This window comes from Anabas testudineus, chromosome 15 (genome assembly GCF_900324465.2).
Source record: "Anabas testudineus chromosome 15, fAnaTes1.2, whole genome shotgun sequence".
Lineage (NCBI taxonomy): Eukaryota > Metazoa > Chordata > Actinopteri > Anabantiformes > Anabantidae > Anabas > Anabas testudineus.
Window position 1 is genome coordinate 12,940,126 of NC_046624.1, and position 16,549 is coordinate 12,956,674.

The 16,549-nt window shown below is 37.8% G+C and overlaps 1 protein-coding gene across 1 annotated transcript in view; it reads left to right on the forward strand.

Moving 5' to 3' along the window:
- Positions 1 to 15,298, forward strand: part of sorcs3b (sortilin related VPS10 domain containing receptor 3b) — a 36,712-nt gene extending 21,414 nt beyond the window's left edge. The window contains 19 exon segments of the mRNA XM_026355420.1: positions 474 to 620; positions 1,505 to 1,607; positions 1,990 to 2,066; positions 2,167 to 2,258; positions 3,080 to 3,187; positions 3,491 to 3,608; positions 3,775 to 3,908; positions 4,463 to 4,576; positions 5,055 to 5,226; positions 8,083 to 8,269; positions 8,571 to 8,617; positions 8,619 to 8,705; positions 9,028 to 9,151; positions 9,463 to 9,575; positions 9,874 to 10,008; positions 10,351 to 10,450; positions 11,320 to 11,425; positions 11,517 to 11,677; positions 15,045 to 15,298. Coding sequence (XP_026211205.1) covers positions 474 to 620; positions 1,505 to 1,607; positions 1,990 to 2,066; positions 2,167 to 2,258; positions 3,080 to 3,187; positions 3,491 to 3,608; positions 3,775 to 3,908; positions 4,463 to 4,576; positions 5,055 to 5,226; positions 8,083 to 8,269; positions 8,571 to 8,617; positions 8,619 to 8,705; positions 9,028 to 9,151; positions 9,463 to 9,575; positions 9,874 to 10,008; positions 10,351 to 10,450; positions 11,320 to 11,425; positions 11,517 to 11,677; positions 15,045 to 15,109 — 2,190 coding nt within the window. The 3' untranslated portion in view covers positions 15,110 to 15,298.
- Positions 15,299 to 16,549: the final 1,251 nt, after the last annotated feature.

Sequence of the window (16,549 nt, forward strand, 5' to 3'; positions counted from 1 at the left end):
TGGCCAGTGAGTGTAAGTACTGTAAGTATAAGTTTCAGGTTCTTTACTTGAGTATTTCCATTTTATACCTACATACTTATACTTCCGCCCCACTACCAGTTCCATTAAACTACTTACATGTTAATGCATCAGTGATAATTAAATAATTGAATAATGATATTACCTTGTGTACACCTTTCTGTGCAATCAATACTTGATTGTTATTTCTGTGTTTACCCTCGTGTAACATTTCGAAAGAGCGAAAGTATTTTCATAGTGTGGTGTTGAATACTTCTTCCATCACCATTCAAGTGAAGAGCCAATTAGTTGCAAAGCTTTTGTTAATTATATAATAGAATAGCTCCAAATTAAATGAATGATGTTACATATTAAAATGTCACTAAGCCAATTAAAGTGTGTTCAAAATGTACAGCTACAGTAATGCACTTTATGATATTTTCAGGCAATATGTTTTATATATTTTCCATTTGTAGGTTGAGGGGATAAACGGCATGTATCTTGCCAACAAACTGGTGGATAATCACATCAAGACTTTTATCACATACAACAAGGGACAAACATGGGCTCTGCTGCCAGCTCCCGCCACTGATGTGGCTGGAAATAACCTTCACTGCATTCTGGTGAGTCTGGGCTTTTGGGCAGGAATGAATGAACGCTCCTATTCATGCAAAATGAAGCTTATGACATATATCATTCATCAAATGTTTCAACCTCATCAGCTGTGCTTTGGATGTTCTTTGATTCAGAGCCATGTTTGCGCGAGGCCAGGTGCCAGCCTCGGCATCAACTTACCTTTTTAGCCTCCTAAATGGCTGAGAAGATGCTTGGCTGGAATTTTCTTATCTGTCTATATCAGTGTATCATCACGTTTAGTTTTAAGGGACCAGACTTTCCATTAACCTTTGCAATTTCAATTTACAACTTGTAGTCACACTGGACTAATGAATGTGAGATTACACTGAATTACATTATGTGGCCGTGTTGTTATTCAGCAGGTATGATATTAACCTGATTGAGCCAGTCTGCTCTTTAGTGACCGTTTGAAATAATGTAAATTGTCGAGTGAATAGCGGGCTACAATCTTCCACCGGGTCCTACAGATGACCATTATGTTCTTGTCTGCTTTCTAACCCGAGCTGTTTGAAAGGCCTTATTGATGTTTTTCCATTGTGCTGTAGTCTGAGAGATGAGCGAAATGATTTGAATCAATTTTGCCAGTTTTATCAGTGCATCTTGGGGAATTTTAATTACATGCCTTGTTTGCTTTAGAATGAAACAATTCAAATGCCCTCTGTGTCCTCTCAGGCATTTTCTTTCTTTCTGGCAGAGAACATGAGAGGAACAAAGTATCTTTGTTTTATAATCGGTCTTTGAAAATGTTGGCGCTTTTCTCTCAATGGGAAGAATAGTTTGAAGGCAAAGCTAATTATAATTGCCTCTGTTAAGATCTCTCTGATACATATTGTTTCAACATCTGCTGTATTGGAATCTGTTTTGTTGACAGCCATTTTGTTCACTGCATCTTCATTTGGAGATGTCGGAAAATCCCTACACATCTGGACCCATCACCAGCAAGAAGTCTGTACCTGGAATCATTGTGGCTACAGGTATTGTTAGCTAAAGATTGTGCATTTGATTTAAAAATGACATGGGTCGCAGCAGACCTGACAAAAGTGGTGAGACTTTGGATATTTATAGTTTCTCTGATAGCAGTGCAAACCAAAACACACAGAAGTAATCACACATTACCCTCTTTCTGCCATTGTAATCAGAAGCTGAAACCTCAACTCCTGAATCTTATACTTTGGGCGAGATGATTAGGTTTCAGTCAGTTATAAATGTGTCCTCTGTCGGAGAATGAGGACATGCGGAGATTCACAAAATAACTCTAACGATTTTATCTGGTGATTGTGCATATAGTTATAGTATTATGGAATCTTTGCTATGTAAATACACACTGAGTCAAATTATTCATGTTTTTGCGCTCAGGGAATATCGGAACAGAGCTGTCCTCCACTAACCTTGGGATGTTTATAACATCTGATGCAGGAAATAGCTGGAGACAGGTGAGACCCATCTGAGTCTAAGCACTGTGCACGTTTACCTTGAACATATGATGAATTCATATTGAGACTGTGCTGTTTGTTTCATTATGCATGGATGTAGATTTTTGATGAAGAGCACAACATTTGGTTTCTTGACAATGGAGGGGCTTTGCTGGCAGTCCTCCATGCAGCGACGCCGATTCGCCACTTATGGTAGGTGCAGCTACTCTTCAACAATAGCTGACATCATAATTGCTGTAGGTTGAAACTGTAGGTGTCGGAGTTGTTGAGGGAAATTACGTGGGTATATTTTTCATTTTTCATGGTGGGGGGCTTGATGCAGCATATGATTACATTTGATGTTTTGAAATGGTGATGGGCCAAGTTTGCATGATTATTGTATCGGCACTGTGGCTTTAGAACTGTCAGAATCATTTCCAACAGAAGAGTCTGTTACAGCTTTGTACTCTTGGTTGGATATGATGGTTTGAGTGCTTTTATGTAAATGAGAAGTAGAGCAGGGTGGAAATATGAAACTGAGAATGCCCTCATATGTCCCTCATATTGTGGGAGCTTTGTAACACTATCTACTTTGATGTCCCTGCACACTACAGCCCTGTCAAAAGTGATTAAGCTTTGGGAAGATGATTTGAAACCCCCCAGATGTATTTCTAATGTTACAACCTGAATCATATCTTTCTATTCTCTTGTTTTGTCACCTTAACAAATTTACCTGGGACAAAGCACATTTGTTCTATTGTTCAGCCCGTTGTCGAGATAATTTTTCACATTCAGGAGAATCCAAGGAGCTTCATTTTTCAACGGTGGCAAAAAGCTAAATGACCTGAAATCTTTTATCATATTTCTTTGTACCTTGTTTTTCACTGCTAAACTTGTTTGCTTGTGATGTTTAATGTTATATGCAGAGAGAAAACAATATATTAATCCACTGCAGACAGATAAACAGAGACAGACAGACAGATGTTCATGCATTGACAGCTGTTGTTTTTATGCACACGTATATGTATTTTCAGGATCAGTCTCGACGAAGGAAAGAAATGGGACCGACACAGTTTCTCTTTGGCACCTCTGTATGTGGATGGAGTTTTAATGGAGCCGGAGTCTGACAATCACATTATCACGTAAGCAGAGATACACAAGTAAAGTCCAGCAGGAAACAAAAACATACGTCAGGTTTGAAGAATCGGGACTTCTCTCGATATAAACAAAGACAGATACACCTTATTTTCCCCAAAGACTAAAACTTTGAGGGTATGTTTTCTTTTAAGGGAATACTTTAAGGAAAGGTTTTATTTTCTGTTGATATAAATGACAGACCTCGCATAGGTGCTGTTGCTACACCATCATGTTTGAAACCTGGATCTACTGTAAATATCTCAAGACAGTATCAGCTGAAATTTGCATCTTCCTGAACCATCTTCCAGTTTCTTTGGACACTTCAGTCATCGGTCAGAATGGCAGCTGATCAAGATCGACTACAAGGGCCTCTTTAGCAGGAGATGCATGGATGGAGATTATCAGACGTGGCACCTGCACAACAAGGTAAAAGAAATAACACTGATATATTGTCAACTTCAAAAGATGCGTGTATGTATGTATGTCAGCTGTCACTGTAAACAAACTACACTTTTAATCTCTGTCTTATTGTTATTTTCCAGTTTTTTTGTCCGTTGTGAAAATCTAGATCCGCTTTTTCTTTGTTTGTTAGGGAGAGCTGTGTGTCATGGGCGAGAAGCAGATCTATATGAAGCGCAGGCCAGGAAACCGCTGTATGTTGGCACAGGACTATTCCAGGATCTATTCTTCAGAGCCATGCCTCTGTACAGCCTATGACTTTGAATGGTACGCTCAAATTTCCCAACTGGGACTTCTCTATAAGTCAGACTTTTATCCTTAATTTCTTTCATTACATGTGTACCAAACAGCACTGCTCCTCTGAACATCTAATACTCACTTACACTTACTTAATTAACAACTGCTTGTTGAGTTTTGTAATCAAAAACAGACGTATCAGTTTGCAGAATTTCATATGCCTTAATATTCATCTTACATAGCATATTTACTGGACTGTTCTCGTTTAATCTAATTATAGTTTTGATATCGTACATGGAAGTTAGTAACTTTTCATTGTGCTGCTGCAATTTTCATGAAGTTGAGTGACTTATTAGAATTCAGTTAATAATGAATTGCTAAATGAATTTTAAATATCTTTTATCCATCCGTCTGAAATTCTGTTTGATCCTACTTGTCTGACAATCATGTCTCTAGTTTTGGTCTTAAAATACTCCATGAAGCCCCAACTGCAAAGCATTTGCCCCACCACAAAGGCTTGCAGAAGCTAGATTATTAGAGTACCAGTGTTTATCTTTTTATGAAGTGTCGTGTTTTTTTGGCAGTGATTATGGGTGGGAGCGCCAGGCTGATGGAAAGTGCTCCCCTGCTTTTTGGTTTAATCCAAATGGTGCTGCTAAAAGCTGCAGCACCAGCCAAAGCTTCCTTAACAGCACAGGGTAAGTGGCCCCCAATGTTCAATCCATCACGAAACAACATTATTCCATTCCAGCTTGTTTGTCATTTTGTCTAGAACATAAACAGAAAATAATACTTCACTTCACTGCAGAGCTGAAAAAAGTGTCTACACTCTGTCCTAAATCCATAGTACAGCTTAACATGTGTTGAGCATGCAGCGTGTTCACACTAGAAAATGTCTGTGAAGATTCTGAGTTGTGGAACTGATGAAGCCTTGATGCCTGATGAAGAACTTAAATAAGTCCAGGTGATACTGAACAGCAATTTTGGGATACACTAGAAAATAAATGTGAAAGCTCTATCGACAGTAGTATTTCAGAGTTTCAGTAAGATAGATGTTCACTGGCACAAGTCATCTTTTCCTGTACAGAACCCTGAAGTACATACATGCAAAGAAATAATATACTGCACTTATACTGTTAATGCTGTATATAATATGTATGTTTTCAAACTTCATAGGTATAGGAAGGTTTTGTCCAATAATTGTAAGGAAGGAGGGAGGAACGTGTACTCACCAAAGAGGCAGCCATGTCAGCCCAGACCACCCCAAGGCCTCAAGCTGTCCACCAGTCAAGGAGAACTCAGTGCAACTGTTGGAAGCAATGTTACCTTCATGATCTACCTTGACAATGTAAGTCATATCATCAAAATCTGTGCAGTAGCTGTAGTACTGGTGATAGGTGGTTTGAGCTAAATAACGGTGTCAGCATGCAAATACATTCACAATAAGAACGTTTAAATAGTGATAGCAAAGTATCTGCCTCCTAAACCTGAACCAGGAGTTGGTTCCACTGTCTCTCATTCTATATTTGTTAACTCTAAAAACCACAAGATGACCTGCACTCTGAAAGCAAAGCGTTCAATTTGGGATAAAATAGTACTGTGGGGTCTTTAAGATATAGTATGATGGAGCACGATCATTAAGTGTGATGTATTAAAAGAGAAGAATCTCAGGTTTTATTCTAGATTTTACAGGGAGCTGAAGGAGAAATATGAACTATCTTGCTAATTCCAGTCACACACACACTCCAGCTGCAGAATTTTGGTTTAACTGGAAGCTTTTTATTAGGACATCCTATTAATAGGCAATGACAATATTCTAGTCTGTAAGTAACAAATGCACTAGACTAGTTTTTCAGCTTCACTTTAAGACAGAATGTGAAAGTGTTCTAGAAATTTCTTTTTATACGTTATAGAAAAATCCTGGTTAAAAATCAATCCAATGTTCCAGGAACATTGTTTACAGGACATCCAGGCCTTTATATATTTAACACCTGCTTGAAGTTGTTTAGTTTCTTCTGGTTTCATAGATAAATATAGCTGGGTGACATCTGGGTACCAATGGAAATGTATGGTGTGTTTCCAAATAATATAGCCTAAACATGTATAAACTGAAGACATATGGTCCACGTACAAACCCTATGGAACTCCATAACTAACTTTTTGTGTTAGTGCATAGAAGACTCTTAATTCACACAATTGGATTTAATCCCAGTGCCATGTTCAAGTCTCTGTAGATTCAACAGGACGAGTATAGAGACGAGTCTGAAACTAAGAGAATATTGTTGATGAGTTTGTGATGTACGTTACTCTAAATCCTGACTGGAAATGTTCATGCAGGTTATTCCTTTGCAACTGCTTTTTTAAGGATATTGGTCTATAATTGACTAAAACAGGTCTGAGGTCTTACAAACAAATCTAGAGCCATTGTACGTGACGATCCATTCATTACAGGGAGAGTCTAATATTAATTTATTTCTCTTATATTTTCAATTTTATTTGTAAAGAAATTCATAAAGTCATTGCAATTGAGAGTTAAGGGAATACTAGGCTCATCAGAGCTATGACTCTTTGTCAACCTGGTTACAGTGCTGAAAAGAAACCTGGGGTTGTTCTTATTTGCCTCCTTTAATGATAAATAATATGTGGGTCTTGCATTACAGAGGGTTTTTACATTATTAAACTGTATTTCCAGGCTAAGCAGGATTCATCTAAGTTAGTGGAACACCACCTCCCTTCCAGCTTTTGTGATGTCTGCTTTAAGCTTCGGATTTGTGGATTGAACCATGGAGCTAGCTTCCACATATTCACTGCTTTCTTTTTCAGTGGGCTAACAGCATGAAGTATTGTACGCAACGAGGCAGCAGTATTATTAATATTAAGATGGCTGCCTTCCTCTGTGTTGGTACATGGCACTGAAGTAAAAGATGATGGAATAATTCTCTTACATTTGTTAACAGCATTTTCAGATATAAATTGAATTTAGTTTATGTAGGGTTTTTTTCCCTGAGTGATCCAAGAACCCTTATAGTAAATTTAAATGTTATTAAAATGGTGAAAATTGGATTTGGGGAAGAAAAAAAAAAAGAAATTTGCAATTTCAGTTCCTGTAAGTCAGGAAAAAATTGGAGGGTGTGATTGAAACAGTGAGTGAGTTTATTTATATTTTGAGGAAAAAGCAATGGAGCCTAATAGTGAATTGAATGCAGCGTTGAAGATGTTATCGTCAACATCTGCATGAATGTTACTTTATTGGTTTAAGGACTAGATTAGAAAGCAAGTCTGAAAACGTAGTTAGAAGCTCTGAGTAATAGACAGAAGGACAATATTGTTGAAGTTTTTGTACTTGTCCATTTCAGGTGTGAGAGGCAAAGAATGAGGCTCTCAAATGACTTATAACAATGTTTAGGTCTAGGGTTGATTAATTAGCTGAAGCGGCAGATTGCTTCTACTTCTCCACCTGATCTGTGCAACTAGAAACATGATTGTTCATATGACTTGGTTTCAATAAGACAAAGTCTGATTGATGATCACTTAGGCGAGAAAAAGATATTCAACAGTCCACAATTGATTATTTGATTGTATTTTGTTCAAGAGGAGTTTATCATTGTTTAGACGATCTAATACATCATTGTGTGTCCTGATCATCTGGGTTTTACCCAAAACATTTTACACTATGTACAGTATGAAGCCCACATTGTTTGCTGGACACCACCTACACAGCCAGTGGTTGAATGTTAACATGTGGCTGTCATCAGTGATTTGAATCAAATTGGAAAAAGGGTCCAGAAAAAAACTACAGACTCCAGCAACCACAAATGTCAACCTTATGGTGGTTCTGGAGGAAATTCAGAGTTTTGTCCAGAAGGCAAATTGATCTTCTGGGAACAATCAATGTGGGATTTTGAACCACATCCAACATGTGCTGATATTTCACAGGAAAATGGAAAAATGTGGTGTAACTGGAGAGGGTGTTAGGAGATCATTCAGATTACGCGGCAATCTGTCCAGTAGTTGTCAGGATATTTTATTTTATGTTACTGAACAGTTCATATTGGAACCTTCTGCTGATAAATAGACTATAAACTGTGGATAGGTACTGTGGATTATCTAGTGATGGGGAAATTGCCTCTGGATACATGGTCTAATTGAAGTATGCTAACCTAAGCAGCGGTGACAGATGTCATTTCCTACTGTCTGTCCATAGGGAGACTCGCAGAGGACCAGCATCCAGCTAGACTTCGGAGATGGCATCAAGATCACATACTCTAACCTGAGCAGGACTGACGATGGCATCAAGCACATCTACAGAACGACTGGGATTTACCGAGTGACAGTGACTGCTGAAAACAACCAAGGATCTGACAGCAGCACACTGTTTTTACACATCACCAGTATGTGAATAGGAAACATCATTACTCATTCCTGCAGCAGCTCATATAGCACGAACCTCTATTCTTTCATGGATAGTCACGTTCCCACTGCTGAATTTCATTTCAGTCACGGTTGTGTTACTTTTATGAATTTAGCCTTGGAAAATGCAAAAGCACACACCTGGAGCTAAATGTTCATAAACTTTGATCACAGTAATGCTCAGTGTTTGCAGAATTTGTGTGTGTGTGTGTTTGGATGCACACAGGGGATTGCATGTATGGAGATGATGAATGTGCGTTGGTGTTTGTGCTGTTGCCACAGGTCCAGTGGAGCATGTATATCTCTCCGCTCCTATTGTTGCCATCAAGGGGAAAAGAGGCCAATCTGACTGCGATGGTTTGGCCAAGTCACACCAGAACGTTGACCTTCTACTGGTGGTTTGACAACAGCTCCGAGGTGAGAAGGTTCTGCTCCTCCTCCTATTGTCCACACACAGTTTTTACTGCAGTATTTTCCATTTTACCATTCTTCTCTTGATGTCCTTGTGTTGCTGTTTAGTACAGTTTTCACACAAATGACATAAAGCTCTGCTGCCTTGTGTCTTTCTGGATGATCCAACTGCAGTAGGATAACTGCAGTATTTATCGTGTTGATAGTGTAAACCGCAGCACATCATTATACAGTATGTCAAGGGCTGCGTGTACATAATGTTCGATATTTGGCTTAGAAGATGCAGGGTTTTTCTTTGCAATTCTCAGTTTTTCCTTTTGAACTGCAGCCCATTATAACCTTGGAGGGAAGCATCTCGTACACGTTTCACAGAGAGGGAAAAAACAAGGTCACGGTCCAGGTTGCTTCTGGGGGCACCGTAATACAAGATTCAAAAGTTATAACTGTTAAAGGTGAGTGGTGGAGACGGTCTTCAAAGCACTTTAATTGGTAAAATACACATTAAATGAATATGCAATACACTATCTCAGGGAAAGTACGATAACTCTCGGTCCAGGCGGCAAGCAGCACCATTTTGATGTCAATGCAGAGTTATCTAATGAATAAAATGTCACGGTAAACGAACACAAAATCTTGAGGAGCAATTAACTTCAAGGCGTATGTTGCCAAATGAAAAAAGACAAAACTGCACATCAGATTAATCAAAAAGTAAACCAGGAGTAGCATTTATATTCTAAAAGGCATCACTTCACCTTTTTTCCAGAGTTCTTCAGGTCACTGCTGTTGTCGTTCTCGCCAGCACTTGATGAGCACAATCCTGACATCCCCGAGTGGAGGGAGGACATAGGCCGTGTGGTGCGGACAGCTCTGTCACAGGTACATCAAGTCCCTAGGTCTTTCCTGGAGCCAACATCAGCCATCAGTGGCTTTCAGGGTCGTTATTATTTTATACCTGTGTGCCGTATTGATACAGCAGTCATGATGCTTTATGATCCATGTGAGGAATCTGTTCTTTTTATAGTTTGTCTATGACGACAGCAACCAGACACAGTTATCCAGTGTGAATTTGAATTAAAGCTGATGTCATGAGTGTTGCCATGGGACATAGTGGGTTTTTTTTAGAGGTAGCAGCCCAAACTTTATACCGGCCTGTTCTGTTATCCTTTCGCCGCAGGTGTCTGGAGTTCCTGAAGATCAGTTGCTGGTGTCTCTGTACCCAGGACTCCCCACTACCGCAGAGCTCTTTATTCTGCCCGATGAGCATACATCAAGTGAACACAAGAGAAACACTGAGGAGGCTCTAGAGACGGTAAGAATGAAAATATTGGGTTAGTTATAATGTGATTTTTTGTTTCTGAAATACTTTTATATTTTTCATACGTATGATTAGGTATGAGAAGGATGTTGTAGGCATTCCTTCATTCACTTTTGTCCAACAGTTAGATATAAAGGTGTAAACCAAACTAATCAACACATTTATATACATTTGTCGACCTATTGCTAAGAAAGCATTGGCTACAACTGCAGGTTTATATTGTATACACTGAAGGCTATTATGATATTTTATATGAGAGATATGTGTGTTTATTTTTTGCAGCAAATCTAATGTTTCTATGCTGTTTTTTGTTCTTCTGTTAAATACCTAAAACAGATATCAGATATTTTTGTCACTGCCCTGAACCAAGGCCTGATCCAGTTTGAGCTGAAAACTGATATTCGTATTATTGTGTACATGACCCAGCAAACTTTGGGTAAGTTGTTTGTAACTTTGGCTTATGCTTTCTGCATACACGGACCGGTGTTACATTTAAAAACCTTTTGCAAATACATAAAAACAAAGCATGCACAAAGGCCCGAGGCTTAATTTATGCCAATTGGGTACGTCTGCACATCCACAGTGCATTTGTTCTGCTTGCTGATGAGCAACAGATAAGCCACGTGTATTTCTTGGGATGATTTGACATTGAGTTCTACGGAAACAGTGAAAAAACAAACAAAGACAACACTATGAGATACATATGATATGGTTTATCACAGTATTTGAATATCCTTCACAGTGCATCAGTTCTGCACCTGAAGCTGTGAGACAGTAGTTCTCAACCGATCAATTACATGATTGACAAAGAAGGCGTTTGGTATGCACTGAGAAAATCAGCAGGGTCACTAGGCCATTAGCATATCGCAAAAACGCGTCGATCAACCTCGCATGGCTTTACCCTTTTCATCCACCAACGGATCTGTCTTCATTTGTGTCTGTATACAAAGGTCTGGGTTGCCTTTAAAATGATCCAGAAAGGTCATAGACTTCATAGGCTTCTCTGTAAAGGAGAGAAAGCGAGGCAGGGATGGCAAAATACTTTGAATATTGCATCTCAGCATTTAAAAGCCATGACTATGCATAAGTGACCTCCATGATGGACCCCAGGGAGGAGCATCAGGCCTCCTAAAGGTTCCTTTAAACATCCCTGCTGGGATAACATGCAGAGAGTAGCCCTTCAAACCATACCCACAGTTGTTACACTACACGAGGTAATGAAAGTATCTCCCTGAAATAATAGATGGCTTAGGAGAAACAGAAAAGCTTTAATGTGACACTTTCTTTGATGTGTTTGTCTTTCAGCACCTCTTGTGGATTCAAACTCCATCCACAGTGGGTCGGCCATGCTGATGCTGCTCACTGTGGTATTTGTTGGTTTATGTGCATTCTTCATCTACAAGTTTAAAAGGTGTGTTCAGACAGATAAGAAAGGAGGTTGTATTGGATTCAGCTGCACCCTTAAATCGAATAATAAAGTTTTTTTTTCTTCTTGTCGTTAGGAAAATTCCCTGGATCCATGTTCAGACTGAGGACAGTCATGAGAAAGAACCTGAAGTGATCAGTACAGTCGGTCAGAACGACAACATGTCCAAGGTCAAGCTCAGTGAGTTTCCCACTCCAAAGGAGCTCATGGAAAAGGAACTGGAGGCCAGGAGCAGAGGTATATCCCCGCCACATTTACTACTACTACTACTACTGCTACTGTACTACTAGTACAATAATATTTTAATCAGTTATGGAAAAAGCATTGCAATAATAACTTTGTTTTTAAGTTTTTAACTCCTGCAACATATAAAAGTATTCACTATATAGCTAAAATAGTGCTGTTTAAGTGCTGTGCCATTTAAATGGTAGCCAACTGTATTTTATGGTGTAGAAATTTTTGAAGAAAGACTAAATTAAAAACTACTCAGACACATTGATACCGGATTTAATGGCTATTAGCTGTCAGTGTAGGAGACCGATTAACATTTTACTGCCCTAAAAACACTTCATTGGGCATCTGCTCTGAATAAATTATAACTTTTTTTGGTGTAGACATGAAATATACTGACATTATTATAGTAAATCTTAATGTAAAGGGTCCTGAAATATAGCACATGCGATATCAGAGGTTTTGGACGGTCCTTATCAGTGCAACATGTCATGTTTTTGCATATAATTGCACACCACTGGCATAAGTGCAGCATCTACTCGGGTCTCAGATTTCAAGACGACACGTTTGATTGCTACGCCTGACATCCACTGTGATGTCTTTTGGATGAGATCTATTAGGTCCCTGCAGAGACTGTGGATTATTTGACAAAAGCAGCATTGCAGTGCTTCTGACACAGACATGTGGACTGCAGGCCTTTTTTCTGGTCACTCAGCACTTTAGCTATTCTTCATTTCTCAGCTGTTTCTACCTTACCAAGTCCTCGCTGAGCTGAAACAAATTAACTCTTTTATTTATTTTTTTTTTCTTTTTGTAGCTTTAGAAAAGTGTTTATTTACAAAAGGGCAAAGCAGCATGGGACCTTTGATTTGGGACTTGCTAGATTAAATTAATTTGCAACCTGCTGTTTAAAGATTTCATTAATACTCTGAAACTTTATTTGATTCTCCTGCAGTTTGATTTTGGCTGAGATACAAATTTCGCAGTAAGACTTTAATGCATTTTACAAGTAGTAAAGTACGATCTAAATCTGTTGTCTGATTTCAAATAAGCTCACTGCTGCACATCGCTGTTCAACTTACTCCAGGATTAATAATAACATTGCGTTCACATTTTTTTCAGAATTTATTTCTCACTGTTGCGTTAAAATATTGTAGCATGTACATGAAACTTTATTTTAAACACCTAATATAAACAGAACATTCAGCTGAAATATATATATTTTATAAAGTACTACATTTTCCTTTGCCTTTAAAGCAGGTTATGTTTAAGCCAGTAGGAAACGTGTCCTTTACCAGAGATAAAAAAAAAAAACATTAACCAGTTCTAATTTAATTAATGTGTGGGTTCACTGATTTTCACGTGTCTTTAAAATCACAGTCGGAATTCATTAAGGGTTAAATGAAGATAGTTTGACAAATTAAAATGAAAATTTTAATGTAAGTTTAGTTAAGGATCTCAGTTTGATTTATGTTAATACCAGTTGGTTCTGAATGACTACACCGACAGCTCACATGGGCTCGTGTTTCTTAATAACTAGACATTTGCAGTTGAGTTGAAATAAAAATTAATTAAGCTGTAAAAAGACACTGGAGATGTTTCTGGATGATGCATGGCATGAGGCAGAAGGTCAGTAGAACAAGCCGACCGAGCAATCAAGTCCATCTTTCCAGCATGAGAGGTGCTTAAACTGGACCTATTCTACTTATCCTGGATGAAATATTAGGAAAAAACAACAAACGACTTGTACACAAGGGACATGACAGGAAATTATTGTGTACAGTTACTCCAAAACATGTTTCAGAGGGTTTGTTCTATGTTTCTAAACTGCAGCTAATTAATATCTAGTTTTAGCTGGAGTGTTTCCAGTGTGAGTCCTAACAGTATGCTCCATGAGCCAACGTAGGAGAAACAAAAGTCTTTGCTGAGTGTGAAGAATATGGTAAAAACATTTATCATGCTACTTTCTTGCAACTTTGTGTGTAAGAGCATAACCTTTAAGAGCAACTCTCAAGTGATCACATGATTGATCACATGTATTCACAGAGAGAAGAATTCACCCTCCAGCTACCTATTGACTTCTTGTTTTTGGCAAAATCCTTGACGTGGCTCCAGTATAATCACAGTTTTTTGCCATATTAATCCATGAAATGACAATATGAAGTTTCATATTGTCATGTTACTTTTATTGATGAACCTAGAGACAAACATTTAGCTTTACAGTTAGTTAATTCTTTGTTTAGCTGTTCAGACAACAACTTTGCCATGTCCATTCACTATCAAAGCTCTTGCAGTTTCAGCAATAGACACATAACGACTAGCTGAGCGCTAATTTCTAATCATTTATGTAAACACTTCTTAATAAATAATGCACTCCACCACCCACTATGAGCTCAATAATAAACATGTAGTAGAATTATCACTTTTTTGACCGTTTAAATAAAAAACGAGAAATTATAACCTTGTAAAAGTAGAATTCTTTGCTGCATTTGATCGAATCAGACAGTACAGATGTACCGAATAAGGTGACCAGTGAGTGTAGAATAAAATGAAAACAGGAAGTAGGAAAAATATCGTGCTGCTGGTACATAAGGAACATGACGGTGTGCAGTTACTCAAACATGTGTTCTCACCTCTGTTTCCTGTACTGCAGCCTACTAAGAGCTTCTGTCCCCTTTTAACCAATTTAACACACCTCTGGAGCTCCCTTAAAAAGATCTGTTAAATTATGCATCTTCAAGTTGTAATAAATTTAATAAAGAGCCTTTTAAACTTTATTTTTCCCTTTTCTTCTTCTTATAGGGATTTTGCTCCATACTAAACACGTTGTCGCTTTAATATATACTTCACATACAAGCAATTTAAATCTTTGAAATCCAATTTTCTTTGGTAAATCTGAACTGACAGATCTTTACTTTGATTAATTTACTACAAGTTTATTAAATTAGCTTACACAGCTACAAAACACTGAATTTAACCTACTGACATGCAGTAGTTGAGAGATAAATGTGCCACCTTTGAGAGAGGCAGTGTCTGCACAATCAAAACGACCCCTCTTGTCACAGTGATCACATCTTATCGGCCCTCCATCACCTGCTCAGCCCTGCTCAGACAGGCCAGTGTCCTTTGCTGAGAAAACAGGGGACTTTACAGCTAAAATGCGCGAGTGATTAATTTATAATTAAGCATAAAGGCTTGTACAAACCATTTGATCTTTATGTAAAAAGATTAGAGGGATCTTGATTGAACTGTTGATGTTTATAATATCAGATTCCAGCAGCTTGTGATGTGATGTGAAGTCACAGCAGGCTACTGTATTTACTTTATTTTTTTATTTTATTTTCATTATTGTAATTTTTTTGTATGTTTCTAGGTGGATTTGGAAGAAACATGGAGAGAATTGTCACAAGGGAATTTCCAAACTGTACTAATGTCTAAGACATGCTCTCTGTTACTGAGTAAGTACAGATTGCTGTGTTATAATTGTGCTGAAATTGTTTGCATTGTTTTCATTAATTGATTTGTTTATTTTACGCTGATAACTGCTGTCATTCAAAGTCATGTTTTTCTCTCACGTGAATAGAGTAAGTATCTAGTTTACACAACTTGATGGAGACACATGCATAGAGCCAGACTCTTGAGCCTCTAGTTTGAGGGCAGTGAATGAGTGTAATTGACTGAGAACAACAGTACAGGAAGCTGGTGCTCTTTAGCCCTGCCTTGAATGTAACATTGTCAATATGGAATATTTAGCTGATACTGACATCGTTTTTCTCCCTCAGACTTTTTATTAGGATAAAATTCAGATCAGCAGCACTGACAATATAAGCTTTTAACAGCAGGCCAAAAGATACTGCTATAATGTTGAAGACGGCATGAAGGCTCAAGTTAGTTCAATAGACAGAAAGACAGAAAATTATCATGAGTCCTTTTGAGGACATTAAGGCCTCAAAAAATATTACAATCATAGTTTGTTGGGGTTAAAATGCACTAATTTGATGTACTGTAGAAATCTAACAGTACATGTTGATGATGCTTTCTGTTTTAGTATAATTTTTCCTCTTTCTATCACACAAATTGAACTAGCAGGCTATAAAGTTTTGCCAAGTGTAACCTTTTTTGTTTTGTTATAATTGTGTCTTTACACCCTGAATGAATAACAGTACTGAAACAACAAAGAGTCGGCTGTTAGGGTAAAACACGTTGAATACCGATTGACAGGTTATTTTAAGCGTAGCAGTGACACTTTACTCTGGAGATACATCAACATTTACTGCCCTATAACTAGAGGTCTTTGAGTTGTAAATACAATGAAAATATATAAAATGATGAAAACGTATTGTTCTGAATGCTTATAAGAAAGAAACACTGTATGTACCATTGTTGGTTTTGCTCTGTAAGATAAAACGGTGGTTTCAATGACTCGTTCTTAGATGATGGTAAACAACAAAACCATGATACACTGTATGGACGGGAAATGGAAACACTATTAACTTGTACATAGAATAAGATGGAATGTAAATCTATACAGTACCTACTTAATTGTAAAGTCAACCCACTGAACAGGCAGTAGTATGTTTCCATGACTTTCAGTCTCACAATAAACTGTATGTTCTCTTTTTTTTATTATTCATTTTTTACAGTAGCATGCCCTAATTATCTGTGATAAAAGACTATATTAGGGTGAGCAAGTACTGTGTATATAAATATGTGTCATGGTGATTTTGAAGTTTACTTCACACATTAAACAAATTATTAAACACCCTGTCTAATAGCCTAGTTGTGCAATTGCCCAAAGTTGTGCATGATCTATGATACTGTTCCTTTTTGTCAGATATAAAAATCATCTTGTTTTGAATCATATTTCTTACTGTGAAC